This window comes from Saimiri boliviensis, chromosome 19 (genome assembly GCF_048565385.1).
Source record: "Saimiri boliviensis isolate mSaiBol1 chromosome 19, mSaiBol1.pri, whole genome shotgun sequence".
NCBI lineage: Eukaryota > Metazoa > Chordata > Mammalia > Primates > Cebidae > Saimiri > Saimiri boliviensis.
The window spans coordinates 30,887,659-30,902,491 of record NC_133467.1 but is presented as its reverse complement, the minus strand read 5'-3'; the positions used below and the strand labels follow the sequence as shown (position 1 = coordinate 30,902,491).

The 14,833-nt window shown below is 43.3% G+C and overlaps 1 protein-coding gene across 2 annotated transcripts in view; it reads right to left on the bottom strand.

Moving 5' to 3' along the window:
* Positions 1-17: 17 nt before the first annotated feature.
* The window catches only part of PFDN2 (prefoldin subunit 2), a 21,476-nt gene continuing 6,660 nt past the window's right edge, over positions 18-14,833 (bottom strand). The window contains exons 2-5 of one of the 2 annotated variants that reach the window (XM_074389611.1): positions 13,565-13,613; positions 1,715-1,803; positions 1,476-1,599; positions 18-321 (exon numbers count right to left, since the gene is read on the bottom strand). In XM_074389611.1, the coding sequence (XP_074245712.1) occupies positions 145-321; positions 1,476-1,599; positions 1,715-1,803; positions 13,565-13,613 (439 nt within the window). In that variant the 3' untranslated portion in view covers positions 18-144. The remainder of the gene's footprint in view (positions 322-1,475; positions 1,600-1,714; positions 1,804-13,564; positions 13,614-14,833) is intronic. The other variant, XM_003937974.3, reaches the window with a different exon arrangement.

Sequence of the window (14,833 nt, the reverse complement as noted above, 5' to 3'; positions counted from 1 at the left end):
AAACTTCAGGCCACAGCTAAGCAATCTGACCAAAACATTTAATTAACAAAAAATATTACAATAGCAGAGAAAATAATAATAATAACAATAAAGAGAAATTAGAAGTGGGAGTCAGGGTAGAAAAAAATGCAAAGGCCTTGGTCCCTAGGAGACCAACACTCCAGCTGAGCTGGCCTTAGCCCCAGCCCCTTCTGAGTTTTCCTTGGCTGCTGGCTTCTCATCTTCTCCCATGAGACGAATGTTGTGCTTTTCCCGGAATTCATTGAGTTCTTTTCCCTTGGCCTGAAGCTGCTGTGTCAGTGTCTCAATGATCTTCTGTATCTAGAGGACAAGTGACAGAGATTATGTAAGGAATTCAGAACTCCCTTCCCACACCTTGAATGGACTATGGTTGGGGGAAGTATTAACACTTTTAACTTTACCTTGAATGAAGTAGAGGAGCCGAGAAACTAAAATTATTCCCTTCTTAACACAGTGGTTTAGTGGTTTATACACTTTAATGTATTTAGAATCACCAGGGCTCACAGGGCTTTTTTTTTTTTGAGACAGAGTCTTGCTCTGTTGCCCAGGCTGGTCTCTGTCGCACGATCTCGGCTCACTGCAACCTTCACTCCTGGGTTCAAGTGATTCTCCTGCCTCAGCCTCCCAAGTAGCTGGGACTACAGGCACCTGCCACCACGCCCAGCTAATTGTTTATTTTTAGTAGAGACTGGGTTTCACCATATTGGCCAGGCTGGTCTTGAACTCCTGACCTCAGGTAATCCACTCACTTTGGCTCCCAAAGTGCTGGGATTACAAGCATGAGCAACTGTGCCCACCCTATTTTTATTTTTTATAGAGATAAGTTCCCGCTATGTTGCCCAGGCTGGTCTCAAACTCCTGCCTCGGCCTCCCAAAGCACTGGGAATACAGGCATGAGCTTATTTTTAAAATGTCACTTCATGGCACTCCCAAAGGTTCTGATCCAGTGGGTCCAGGAAGCTGAATTTATAAATTACTCCTTCAGGTGATTTTGATGGATGTATCCCTGGACCACACACTGTGAGAAACATTAACCCCAATCTTCCCACCCCAATTCAGCCAGGTCACAGAGCCCACAGCAGCCAGCGATTCCTCTTGTCAAAGAGTTGGACTTAGCATAGCATAATGAACATAGGCTAATAGGGTATTTTACGCTTTTTTTTTTTTTTTTTTTTTTTTTTTGCGCGTGACAGTGTCTCACTCTGTCCTCGAGGCTGCACTGCAGTGAGGTGATCACAGCTAATTGAAGCCTCAACCTCTTGGGCTCAGGTGAGTAGCTGGAACTACAGTCACATGCCACCAAGCCCAGCTAATTTTTTGTAATGATGTGGCTTCGCCATGTTGCCCAGGCTGGTCTCAAACTTCTGGACTCAGGCAATCCACCCACCCTTGGCCTCCCAAAGTGCTGGGTTTACAGCCACTGCACCTGATCCTAGTCAAAGATTCTTGCTCACCTGCTCCTTGTTGTTCTCCAAAGCAGGAAGCACCTCTTTGACAGTTCGCTCCACCAGCACTCCTCCAACCATGCGGTAGCACTTACGAGTTTCATCTACCTCCTTCAGTGTATCAATCACTAGGCTGGGATAGGAGAACAAGGCAGGACCTGAGGATTCAGCCTCACTCTATCACAAATCCCCCTAATGGAGTAGCCCATACAACTGTCCTACTGTTTGCCTCTCCCTGACTTTCTCACCTGTGCTCATTCAACTCCATCTCCAATTCGGCTGCTTTGGATGCCAGGCCCCGCTGTTCCTGCCGAAGGCGGTTAAAGCCAGCAATTACCTAAGGTGAGAGAAGAGATGAAAGAGGGGACAGTGGAAATGGCAAAGGGTCCACATAGCACATAGGGTGGCAGGCTTTCCAAAGGTGCAGTAGTGGGCACCTACCTTGGAAAAGGAATAGAACCACAAGTGATTTCTACCTAAAATTTTTCTGGAATTCCATTCACTAAACACGGAGAGCCTACTATTTTTGAGATAGGTGAGGGTCTACTGAGGGATATCACAGAACAGATTTGGCCTCTGGCTTCTTGTAGCTTATAGTTTGGTAGGAAATAGGCATTTAATAAAAGAATAGGGGTGGAGAGCTACTGGAGTACCTACAGGGGAGCCTAGACTTGCAGACAGGGCTGTCGGGAAAAGCTTTGTAATGAGAAACTCTTGTTTGGGTCTGCTCAGTAGCCCAGCCATTGGTGAACTGCCACTCCTTAACTTGGTATGCTTCTTTTGGGGCTACTAACCACAGGACCCCTACCCAGGGTCAGTGACCTACAGAGTCTCTCTACAGGAATTGTAATTCTGTGGACACACAGACATGTATGATAGAAGGCAGCTGGAGTTAACACTCTTACTGGTTTTATAGAGATGACTTTCCATTCCCATTCCTAGATTCCCTAAAGCTGCCCCAGTTCTTGAACTTTATCCAGTCTAGTTATTTAGCCTTTTTTTCGTGTTCAATTCTGTGAAATACCCACTATTATCCAAAAATAGTCCTTAAAAAAAAAAAAAAAAAGGGCTGGGCGGGCATGATGGTTCATGCCTATACTCCCAGCACTTTGGGAAGCTGAGGTGGGTGAATCACAAGGTCAGGAGATTGAGACCATCCTGCCCAACATGGTGAAACCCTGTCTCTACTAATACAAAAAATTAGCCAGGCATGGTGGCACAAGCCTATAGTCCCAACTACTCAGGAGGCGAGGCAGGGGAATTGTCTGAACCTGGAAGGCAGAGGTTGCAGTGAGCCAAGATTACAGCACTGCACTCCAGGCTGGGGACAGAGCGAGACTCCGTCTCAAAAAAAAGAAAAGAAAAGAAAAAAGAAAGTTGTCCAGAGATGGTTTCTATAGCCTATAAACCCTAACTGATACAGGCTTCCTGACAGATAATCGTCTTAAATGAAGCCTGAAAAATCAGAGAGGGAGGGAGGGTGTTTGGGAAAAAATGAAAAATATGAGGCTCAGAGACAAAAGACCAAGTTTCAGCTTCTGCCTCTGCTACTTTTTTGGCTCTGTGGTCTGGGACAGACATTTAACCCTATGGTTCTTTTTTATTTATTTATTTATTTATTTATTTATTTATTTATTTATTTTTTTATTTTTTGGAGACAGAGTGTCGCTCTTGTTACCCAGGCTGGAGTGCAATGGCACGATCTCGGCTCACCGCAACCTCCGCCTCCTGGGTTCAGGCAATTCTCCTGCCTCAGCCTCCTGAGTAGCTGGGATTACAGGCACGCGCCACCATGCCCAGCTAATTTTTTGTATTTTTAGTAGAGACGGGGTTTCACCACGTTGACCAGGATGGTCTCGATCTCTCGACCTCGTGATCCACCCGCCTCGGCCTCCCAAAGTGCTGGGATTACAGGCTTGAGCCACCGCGCCCGGCAACCCTATGGTTCTTAACCATGGCTATATGTTAGAATCACGTGAATCATTTTAAAAACATGAATAGTGGAGCCTCAGAACTACTATATAACCACTGGGGGTAAGGCCCAGGCCTCAGTATTTTTAGATCTCCCACATAATTCTAATGTGCAGTGTGAACTGAGAACTATTGGGTTAACCCCTTTGTCCCGTAATTTTCCTACCTGAAAAATGCAGATAATGATACCCACTTCATAAGGTTGTTGTATCATGTGAACCAATGAGTGTGAAATGTCTTTGTGAACTGTGAAGATATTAATACTATCATGGCCTTCTCTCCAAGTCCAGAACTGCCCCCTTAAGCTCTCCTGGTCGTCTGACAACAGTGGACCCAATCCATTCAAACCATCACCAAATCTCTTACTTGTATTTCGAAATATCATATCCAGTCACACAGCCAGAAACTTTGCCCTAGTAAAGATGATTAACTGCTTCATCTTTACTAGGGCCCTTACCTCTTTTTTCCTTTTTCTTTTTTTATTTTTATTTTTATTTTTTGAGAAAAGTCTCACTCTATCACCCAGGCTGGAGTGCAGTGGCACAATCACAGCTCACTGTAGCCTCAATCTCCCTGGTCTCTGGTGATTTTCCTGCCTCAGCCTCCCAAGCAGCTGGGACTACAGGTGCATACTACCTAATATTTTTGTAGAGACACGGTCTTACTATGTCGCCAAGGCTGGTCTCACACTCCTGGGCTCAAGCGCTCTGCCTGCCTGAGCCTCCCAAAGTTCTGGGATTACAGGCATGAGCCACCATGCCTGGCCTGGCCCCTTATCTCTAGCTCACCCTCTTCAAGGATCATATGCAGAAAATATTACCCAAATGGCTGACATGTACCACCCCTATGGCCTTTCTACTGCCAATAAACCAAGGAATAAAACTTGACCAAGAACTTGTCATTCTAGCAACTTCCTCCTTTCTCCCATCTATCATCCCTTCATCTCAACCTACTTTATCCATTCATTTCAACAAATGCTTTGAAAATCTAATTTATCTACAGACTGTTTTTCCTTTATCTTCATTGCCTGTCTCAAAATCATTCCCCATTTATATTAGCTTTTGATGTACTGTTTTTTTTTTTTTTTAATAAGAAAAAGAATAAAGAAGAGGAAGAAAGAGAAAGAGGAAGAGGGAGAGAGGATGGGGGTATTGCTTTATTGCCCGGGCTAGAATGCAATCTAAATATGGGTATGCCTATAATTGTCCTTAATAATGGAGATATAAAAGAAAATGAGGGAAGAGAATAACAAACAAGGAGCCAACCAAGATTTCATTTAAACTTCTAAGTTGATATGATGTGGTACTGATAAGAGTGTATATTTTGTATATTTAAAGTGGAGAGTTCTGTAAATGTTAATTACATTTACTTGTTCCAGATCTGAGTTCAAGTCCTGAATATCGTTGTTAATTTTCTGTCTCATTGATCTGTCTAATTTTAATGTTGAAGTCTCCCACTATTATTATGTGGGAGTCTAAGTCTCTTTATAAGTCTTATATGTCTGCGTATTCCTGTATTGGGTGCGTATATATTTAGGATCTTTAGCTCTTCTTGTTGTTGCATTGATCCTTTTATCATTATATAATGTCCTTCTTTGCTTCTTTTGATCTTTGTTGCTTAATTGTAACTTCTGCTTTTTATTTATTTATTTTAACTCTCTGTTTGGTTGGTAAATCTTTCTCCATCCCTTGTTTTGAGTCTTTGTGTATCCTTGAATGTGAGATGGGTCTGGATGCAGCATACTGATGGGTTTTAGTTTTTTTTTTTTTTTTTGGAGACGGAGTTTCACTCTTGTTACCCAGGCTGGAGTGCAATGGCGCGATCTCGGCTCACCGCAACCTCCGCCTCCTGGGTTCAGGCAATTCTCCTGCCTCAGCCTCCTGAGTAGCTGGGATTACAGGCATGCACCACCATGTCCAGCTAATTTTTTGTATTTTTAGTAGAGACGGGGTTTCACCAAGTTGACCAGGATGGTCTCGATCTCTTGACCTCGTGATCCACCCGCCTCGGCCTCCCAAAGTGCTGGGATTACAGGCATGAGCCACCGCGCCCGGCCGGGTTTTAGTTTTTTATTCAAATTGCCTGTCTTTGGATTGGGGGATTTAGTCAATTTAAATTTAGAATTAATAATAATATATGTGAGTTTAATACTGCCATTTAATATTAGCTGGCTATTTTGTCCATTAGTTGATGTAAATTCTTCATTATATTGATGCTCTTTTTGATAATTTTTTTAGAAAGGCTGATACTGTTTGTTCCTTTCTATGTGTAGTGGTTCTTTCAGAAGCTCTTGTAAAGCAGGCCTGGTGGTGATGAAATCTCTGAGTGCTTGCTTATTCACAAAAAACTTTATTTTTCCTTCACTTGTGAAGCTTAGTTTGGCTGGATGTGAAATTCTGGGTTGAAAGTTCTTTTCTTTAAGGATGTTGAATATTGGCCCCCACTCTCTTCTGGCTTGTAGGGTTTCTGCTGAGAGATCTGCTGTAAGTCTGATAGGCTTCCCTTTGTGGGTAACCTGACCTTTCTCTCTGGCTGCCCTTAGTATTTTCTCCTTCATTTCAACCCTGGTGAATCTGACGATTATGTGCCTTGGAGTTGCTCTTCTTGAGGAATATCTCTGTGGTGTTCTCTGTATTACCTGGAGTTGAATATTATCCTGCCTTACTAGGCTGGGAAAATTTTCCTGAATAATGTCCTGAAGCGTATTTCCCAGCTTGGATTCATTCTCTTCGTCACATTCAGGTACACCTATCAAGCGTAGATTAGGTCTTTTCACATAGTCCCATATTTCTTGGAGACTTTGCTCGTTCCTTTTTATCCTTTTTTCTCTAATCTTGTCTTCTAGTTTTATTTCATTGAGTTGGTCTTCGACCTCTGATATCCTTTCTTCTGCTTGATCAATTCGGCTGTTAAAACTTGTGCATACTTCACGAAGTTCTCGTATTGGGTTTTTCAGCTCCATCAATTCACTTATATTCCTCTCTAAATTGTGTATTCTTGTTCACATTTCGTCAAATCTTTTTTCAAAGTTCTTAGTTTCTTTAGATTGGGTTAAAACAAGTTCTTTTAATGCACAGAAGTTTCTCATTATCCACATTTTGAAGCCTGCTTCTGTAATTGGAACACACTCGTTCTCCATCAAGCCTTGTTCCGTTGCTGATGAGGAACTGGGATCCCCTGCTGAGGGAGAGGCGTTCTGATCTTGGGTATTCTCAGCCTTTTTTGACTGTTTTCTTCCCTTCGTTATAAATTTATCCATCTGTGGTCTTTGTATTTACCGTCTTTGTAATTGGGTTTCCGAGTGGACGTCCAACTTACTGATTCTCAGCGCCGAAATCTGAGCAACCCACTGCACCGACTAAATCAGCGGCGTTAAGATTGATGGTGCTTTTCTGACTCTGCACCAAGAACCGTCGCTCCAAGGCGCCGGCAAAACCGCCTCGCCGGTCACAAGAGTCGCGCTGGCGACCCGTGGGGCTCCTCCGCTGGGAATCTCCTGGTCCGTGCGCAACAAGAATTCATGTGAAGGTGTGGCGTCCTCTCCTTCTCTGCGCTTTCACTGGGAGCTACAATCCCGAGCTGCTAGTGATCAGCCATCTTGGATCTCTCTCTGATGTACTGTTAATATTCCAGATCAAAAAAATTTCATCTAAAAAAATTACAACCAAAGCAGATTCTAGATGTTCCCTTAGCACCCAAATAATCCACTTTTCTGGATGTATGCTGTTAAATACATTAAGGAAATCAGTTTAAGTGTCTAAAATTTCTGATGCCCCAACTTTTAACTCCTGGGCTCAAGTGATCCTTCTGCCTCAGTCTCCTGAGTAGCTGGGACTACAGACATGTGCCACCACAGCAGCTTTTTTTTTTTTTTTTTTTTTTGGAGAGATGGGGTCCTGCCATGTTGCTCAGACTGATCTTGAACTTCTGGCCTCAAGTAATCCTCCCACCTCAGATTCCCAAACAGCTGGGATTACAGGCAGGAGCCACCATGGCTAGCAGAATTTATTTTCCTTGGTAATTAATACGAACCTACTTTTCTTTCTTTCTTTTTGAGGCAGAGTCTCGCTCTGTCGCCACCTACCGGGTTCAGGCAATTCTGCTTTAGCCTCCTGAGTAGCTGGGACTACAGGTGCCCACCACCATGCTGAGCTAATTTTGTATTTTTAGTAGAGATGGGGTTTCACCATGTTTGCCAGGCTAGTCTCGAACTCCTGACCTCAGGTGATCCACCTGTCTCAGCCTCCCAAAGTGCTGGGATTACAGGCATGAGCCACCACGCCTGGCTGGGATTTTTTAATTCCAACTTTTCGTCAACATTCTTGCTAATAACTAATTTCCTCAATTCATTTTATGAACTTTTAATCAAAAACCAAACTAAAATCTATTTAAACATGTGAGTTATCCACAATTATGAAAAATTTCAGCCATAAATGCACTTAAAGGAAATATTTCTTAGCAGTTGATACAGTTTATGTGTCCCCTCTAAGTTTCATATTGAAATATAATCCCCTATGTTGGAGGTGGGGGCTGGTGGGAGGTGTTTGGATTATGGGGGTAGATCTCTCATGAATAGCTTGGTTGCCATCCCCTTGATGATAAGTGAGTTATTGATCTGAGTTCATACAAGATCTGGTTGTTTAAAAGTGTGACACCTACCCCCGTTTATTCCTCCTGTTCCCACCATGAGACAGTTGCCCTTCCTTTGCCTTTTGCCATGACTGGAAGCTTCCTGAGGCCGCCCCAGAAGCAGTTGCCATGCTTCCTGTATAGACTACAGAACCATGAGCCAATTAAACCACTTTTCTTATAAATTACCCAGTCTTAGGTATTTATAGCAACACAAGAATGGCCTAATACAGCAGCTAACTGCAACTTAACTGTAGGCTATGCGCAAAATAAGCCAATATTAAGTCATTTCTGGGGTCTGCCAGGTAATGAAAACAAAGGTTAGGCTCTATTCCCACATTCTTCCTCTTAAAACACAACTTTTTTTCTTTTCTTTTCTTTTCTTTTTTTTTTTTTTTGTTAAATTTAAGGCCAGTGCAGTCTTCAGAAAAACACAACTTTTCTAATAGTCTTCTCCCCTACAGCTAGGACCTAATTATATTTCCTTATTCTCTTTTAAGTTGTCTGGTGTAAGCAGATTGACAGGTCAGTGTTGCTTCTCTCAACTCTATTAAATCATCATCTATATACAAACAGGTTTTTTTCGTTTCTTTTTTTTCAGACAGGGTCTTACTCTGTTGCCCAGGATGGAGTACAGTGGTGAAATCAAGGCTCACTGCAGCCTTGAACTCCTAGGCTCAAGTGATCCTCTGGCCTCAGCTTCTACAGTAGTTGGGACTACAGGCACCCATCACCACTTCTGGCTAAATTTTTAAACTTATTGTAGTGTTGGGGTCTCACTCTTTTCCCTAGGCTGGAGTGCAATGGCACAATCATGGCTCACTACAGCCTTGAATTCCTGAACTGAAGCGATCCTCCCACCTCAGCCTCTGAGTGATGGAACCAGGCATGTGCAACCATGCCTGGCTAATTTTTGTATTTTTTTGTTGCCCAGGCTGGTCCTGAACTCCTGAGCTTAAGTGATCCTCCTATCCCAGCCTCCGAAAGTGCTAGGATTATAGGCATATTGATACATTTTAAAAACTGTGCTTAACTAATCCTTTGTTGTTGGAACATTTAGGTTGTTTCCAGTTTTTCTGCAATAAATAGTACTGATATAAAATCTCTTTGGATAGGCCAGTGTGGTGGCTCATGCCTGTAATCCCAGCACTTTGGCAGGCCGGATGACTGGAGGTCAGGAGTTCAAGACCAGCCTGGCCAACATGATGAAGCCCTGTCTCTACTAGAAATACAAAAATTAGACCAGGCGCAGCTGCTATAATCCCAGCACTTTGGGAGGCCAAGGCGGGAGGATCACAATGTCAGGAGTTCGAGACTAGCCTGACCAACACAGTGAAACCCCATCTCTACCAAAAATTGAAAAAAAATTAGCTAAGCATGGTAGCAGGTGCTTGTAATCCCAGCTACTCAGGAGGCTGAGGCAGGAGAGCACTTGAACCCAGGAGGCGGAGGTTGCAGTGAGCCAAGATCACACCATTGCACTCCAGCCTAGGCAACAGAGTGAGACCCTATCTCAAAATAAAAATTTTTTTAAGCCGGGCGGGGTGGCTCATGCCTGTAATCCCAGCACTTTGGGAGGCCGAGGCGAATGGATCACGAGGTCAAGAGATCGAGACCATCCTGGTCAACATGGTGAAACCCCGTCTCTACTAAAAACACAAAAAATTAGCTGGGCATGGTGGCGCGTGCCTGTAATCCCAGCTACTCAGGAGGCTGAGGCAGGAGAATTGCCTGAACCCAGGAGGCAGAAGTTGCGGTGAGCTGAGATCGCGCCATTGCACTCCAGCCTGGGTAACAAGAGTGAAAGTCTGTCTCAAAAAAAAAAAAAAAAAAAAAAAAATTAAAAGGTCAAGTATGGTGGTTCACACCTGTAATCCCAGCACTTTGGGAGGCCAAGGAGGGCAGATCACCTGAGGTCAGGCGTTCGAGACCAGCCTGACCAACGTGGAGGAGCCCTGTCTCTACTAAAAATACAAAATGAGCCAGGCGTGGAGGTGCATACCTATAATCCCAGCTATTTGGGGAGACCGAAGCAGGAGAATTGCTTGAACCCATAAGGCGAGGTTGCAATGAGCTGAGATTGCTCCATTGCACTCCAGCCTGGTCAACAAGAGTGTGAAACTTCGTCTCGAAAAGGGAAAAAACAAACAAACAAACAAGGCTAGGTGTAGTGGATCACCCCTATCATCCCACCACTTTGGGAGGCCAAGGCCAGCGGATCATTTGAGGTCAGGAGTTCGAGACCAAACTGGCCAACATGGTGAAAACCTGTCTCTACTAAAGAAAATACCAAAAAAATTAGCTGGGCGAGATGGCACATGCCTGTAATCCCAGCTACTCAGAAGGCTGAGGCAGGAGTTATCACTTGAACCCGGGAGGTGGAGGTTGCAGTGAACTGAGATTGTACCACTGCACTTCAGCCTAGGCAACAGAGTGAGACTACTTCTCAAAACAAACAAAACACTTTGGACAAACAGTATGAAATTTACAGCCATTTCTCTTGAATTTCTTGAATCATATTCAAAAGTAAGATCAATGAGTCAAAAGGGCATTAGCATTATTATAGCTTCTACTGCATGTCACTAGAAAGCTCTCCAAGATGACCAGATGAATTTATATTGCTACCAGCAATATCATGATTATCTCTCTTTCCCCAGAGCCCTAATGGTAGCTTTTATTATTTTTTTTATCTTTTTTTTATTCTTTCAGTCTTTCTAAGGTTCAATTCAGGTGTATTTCTTTTTCCTTTTTATCTTATTTTTGTTAATTTAATAATTTTTAGAGTTGGAAACTCTAAATACTCTGGAGTTACTCTAAAAGTAACTCCAGAAACCTTGGAATTATCCTTGATTTACTATCCACATCAAATTAATTACATCTGTACTGCCATACCCTTCTGATTTCTTATTTCTATACTGCCTCCTGATTTGCCCCCTTTAATCCACTCCCCACACTGCAGCATAAGTGACCAAAAATATAAATCTAACCAATTATTCCTATGCCTAAAACCTTCCAATGCTCACAGGATAAAATCCAAACTCCTCAAAAGTCCCATAAAGACTGGGTTCCAGCTTACCTCTCTCAGTCATTCCCTCCACATCTTTCTGCCCACCCCCCGAGATGGAGCCTTGCTCTGTCACCCAGGCTGGAGTGCCATGGCACAATCTCGGCTCACTGCAACCTCTGCCTCTTAGGTTCAAGTGATTCTCCTGCCTCAGCCTCCCAAGTACTGGGATTACAGGCACGTACCACTACGCTCAGCTAATTTTTTGTATTTTTAGTAGAGATGGGGTTTCACCATGTTGGCCAGGCTGGCCTCAAACTCCTGACCTCATGATCCCCCTGCCTCAGCCTCCCAAAGTGCCAGGATTACACGTGTGAGTCACTGTGCCCAGCCCCCTCCACATCTTTTTTTTTTTTTGAGACGGAGTTTTGCTCTTGTTACCCAGGCTGGAGTGCAATGGCGCGATCTCGGCTCACCGCAACCTCCGCCTCCTGGGTTCAGGCAATTCTCCTGCCTCAGCCTCCTGAGTAGCTGGGATTACAGGCACGCACCACCATGTCCAGCTAATTTTTTGCATTTTTAGTAGAGACGGGGTTTCACCAAGTTGACCAGGATGGTCTCGATCTCTCGACCTCGCGATCCACCCGGCTCAGCCTCCCAAAGTGCTGGGATTACAGGCTTGAGCCACCGTGCCTGGCCTCCTCTCCACATCTTAAGTCAGCACTCAATGTCCTAAGTCACTGGTAGTTTCCCTTAACGCTGTCTTCAGGCATCTGCATAGAATCTTCACCCTACCTAGTATGCTTTCCCAAACCTCTCATTCAGTTTTTCTCTGCCTGTCTAATTCTGTCTTCAGGTTTCAACTTAGATTCTTCTGGAAAGCAGAAGAATCTGGCCATCGTCCACTCCCATATGTTAACCCTTTCTATGTGCTCACATATAAATGCATATTAGTTAAACTGACAAAATCTTTTCTATTTATATTGTATTTTCGACCATATAGACTGCCTTCTATTCTTTTTTTTTCTTTTGCCTTAACTGTCACATCCAACTGAGACTGACTTCTATTCTTTATCTTCTTTTGAAATTTTAAATATGCAAAGGCAACCTATTTTAAAATATCCATTTCTTTCATAGTCCTACTATAATTTGCCTTCCACAGTCTCAACAATAAAGGAATACCTACTATATGCCAGGCACTGTGCTATACTCTCTGACTTAATTCTCAAAAGCAAAAAAGACTATAAGACCTATACCTTCATAAAACAAACAAAAAAGACCTGTACCTTCAATTTGTAAATGAGGAGACCAAGGCTGGTGGGGTGTTGGGTGGTAGTTAAAATAACATTGTGTGGGACCAGACGTGGTAGCTCATGTCTGTAATCCCAGCACTTTAAGAGGCTGAGGTGGGCTGATCACTTGAGCTCAGGAGTTCGAGACCAGCCTGGCCAACATGGTCAAACCCCATCCCTAATAAAAATATAAAAATTACCCAGGCATGGTGGCAAGTGCCTGTAATCCCAGTTACTTGGGAGGCTGAGGCAGGAGAATCGCTTGAACCTGGGAGGCGGAGGTTGCAGTGGGCCCAGATCATGCCATTGCACTCCAGCCTGGGTGACAGAAGACTGTGTCTCAAAAACACACATACACAAAAAACAAATAAAATAGTGTGGGCTGGGTGCAGTAGCTCACACCTGTAATCCCAGCGCCTTGGGAGGCTGAGGCAGGCAGATCACTTGAGCTCAGGAGTTCGAGCCCAGCCTGACCAACACGGTGAAACCCCATCCCTACTAAAAATACAAAAAATTAGCCAGGCATGATGGCTCATGCCTGTAGTCCCAGCTACTTGGGAGGCTGAGGCAGAAGAACTGCTTGCACCTGGGAGGCAGGGGTTGCAGTGAGCCTATCACGCCACTGCACTCCAGCCTTGAGTGACAGAGCAAGGCTCCATCTCAAAAAATAAAAAAGTAAAATAACCTAGTGTTGCAGAAATCAGACCTGTACCCAGGTTTGTCTAACTCTAAAAATCTATCTCTGTTAATATATTATTCCCAGCTCATCATATATTAATTTCTTTTCTTTTTTTTTTTTTTTGAGACGGAGTCTCACTCTGTTGCCCAGGCTGGAGTGCAGTGGCATTATCTCCACTCACTGCAACCTCCACCTCCCTGGTTCAAGTAATTCTCCTGCCTCAGCCTCCCAAGTAGCTGGGATTACAGGTGTATACCACCAGGCCCAGCTAATTTTTTTCTATTTATAGCAGAGACAGGGTTTCACCATGTTGGCCAGGATGGTCTTGAACTCCTGACCTCAGGCAATCCACCCACCTCAGCCTCCCAAAGTGCTGGGATTACAGCCGTGAGCCACCACACCCAACCTCATATATTAATTTCTTACAAAAGCAAATTTATTTCCATTTGATTTATATTGCTGTTTTCTTTTTTGTTTACCATAAAGTTTTGACAATTTTAGGAAAAAAATCTATAATCATTACCTTTCTCTCCAAAATGTCCTTGGGTCTTCTGACATGACATTTACTCTTACTGGGTTCAATGGAAGAATAGAAGAGGTAGAGAATTATGATCGGATGCACCTGGAAAAGCATGATCTGGGATACTGCTCCACAAATTACCTTCTTTTCAGTTCAGTGCCCCCTTTTCTGATGAACATACTCAACTCTCTGTCAAAGAAAACTTTTTTGACCTTATTACTCCATCAAATAATAATACTCATCCCTTCTCTTCATGGAAGTTTTGTTTATTTTTTTGTAGAGACAGAGGTCTTACTATGTTGCCCAGGCTGGTTTTAAACTTGTTGGCTTCAAACGATCCTCCTGCCTCAGCCTCCCCAAGTACTGGGATCCAAGTGGCAACATAGTAAAGTGAAAAGAACCCAAACTTTCTATTCTGATCTGGGTTGAAGTCCCAGTTTAGCCATTTACTTGCTACATGACTGAGTTACTTTTCTTGTTTCGTCATTTGTAAAATGGACCTAATATACCACAGGGCAGGGATTCTCAACATTGTCACTACTTACACGTTAGGCCAAATCCTTCTTTGCTATGAGGGCTGTCTCAGGCACTATAGGGTGTTTAGCAACATACTGGACTGTACCCACTAAAAGCCAGTAGCAACCCCTTTTACTTGTGACAACCAAAAGTGCCTCCAGACATTGCCAAATGTCTCCTAGGAAAAAACCATGCCAGTTGAGAACCACTGCTATAGGGTAGCAATGAGAACTAAACTGAGATAATAGGTCAAGTGCCCGATACAATGTAGATCTTCGACTCCCCTTTGGTTTCCAGGTCCCTTCAGTTCTCCTTCCTACCTCAGGCCTCCTTCTTTCTCCTTTCTGAAAGTTTTTCCTCTTTCACTCCTACAAGGGAGACAGGGCCTAAGCTTCTATTCATAGTACTTCTTCATCACCTGTATTATTTTTGAAATTATTTTTATTTATTCATAATCATTCACATTTCCATGGTATATGTGATAATTTGATACATTCATATAATCAAATCAGGGTAACCTATACTATTTTAAGTGGCATTCTTAGCTACTTCTATAGTTCCAACAATTGCCTTTATTCTAATTGCCTGCAAAACCAGGCCTTTTCAGAAATTCTAGTCCTGCATATTTACAAGTTAGAGGAAGGAGCTTTTTTGTGTCTGACAGAAATGGCTCAAAGTCTGATCATGACAAGTTATTTCTTTTCTGAATGTTTCTTCACCAATAAAATACAGATAATACCTGCCTCACGGAATGCC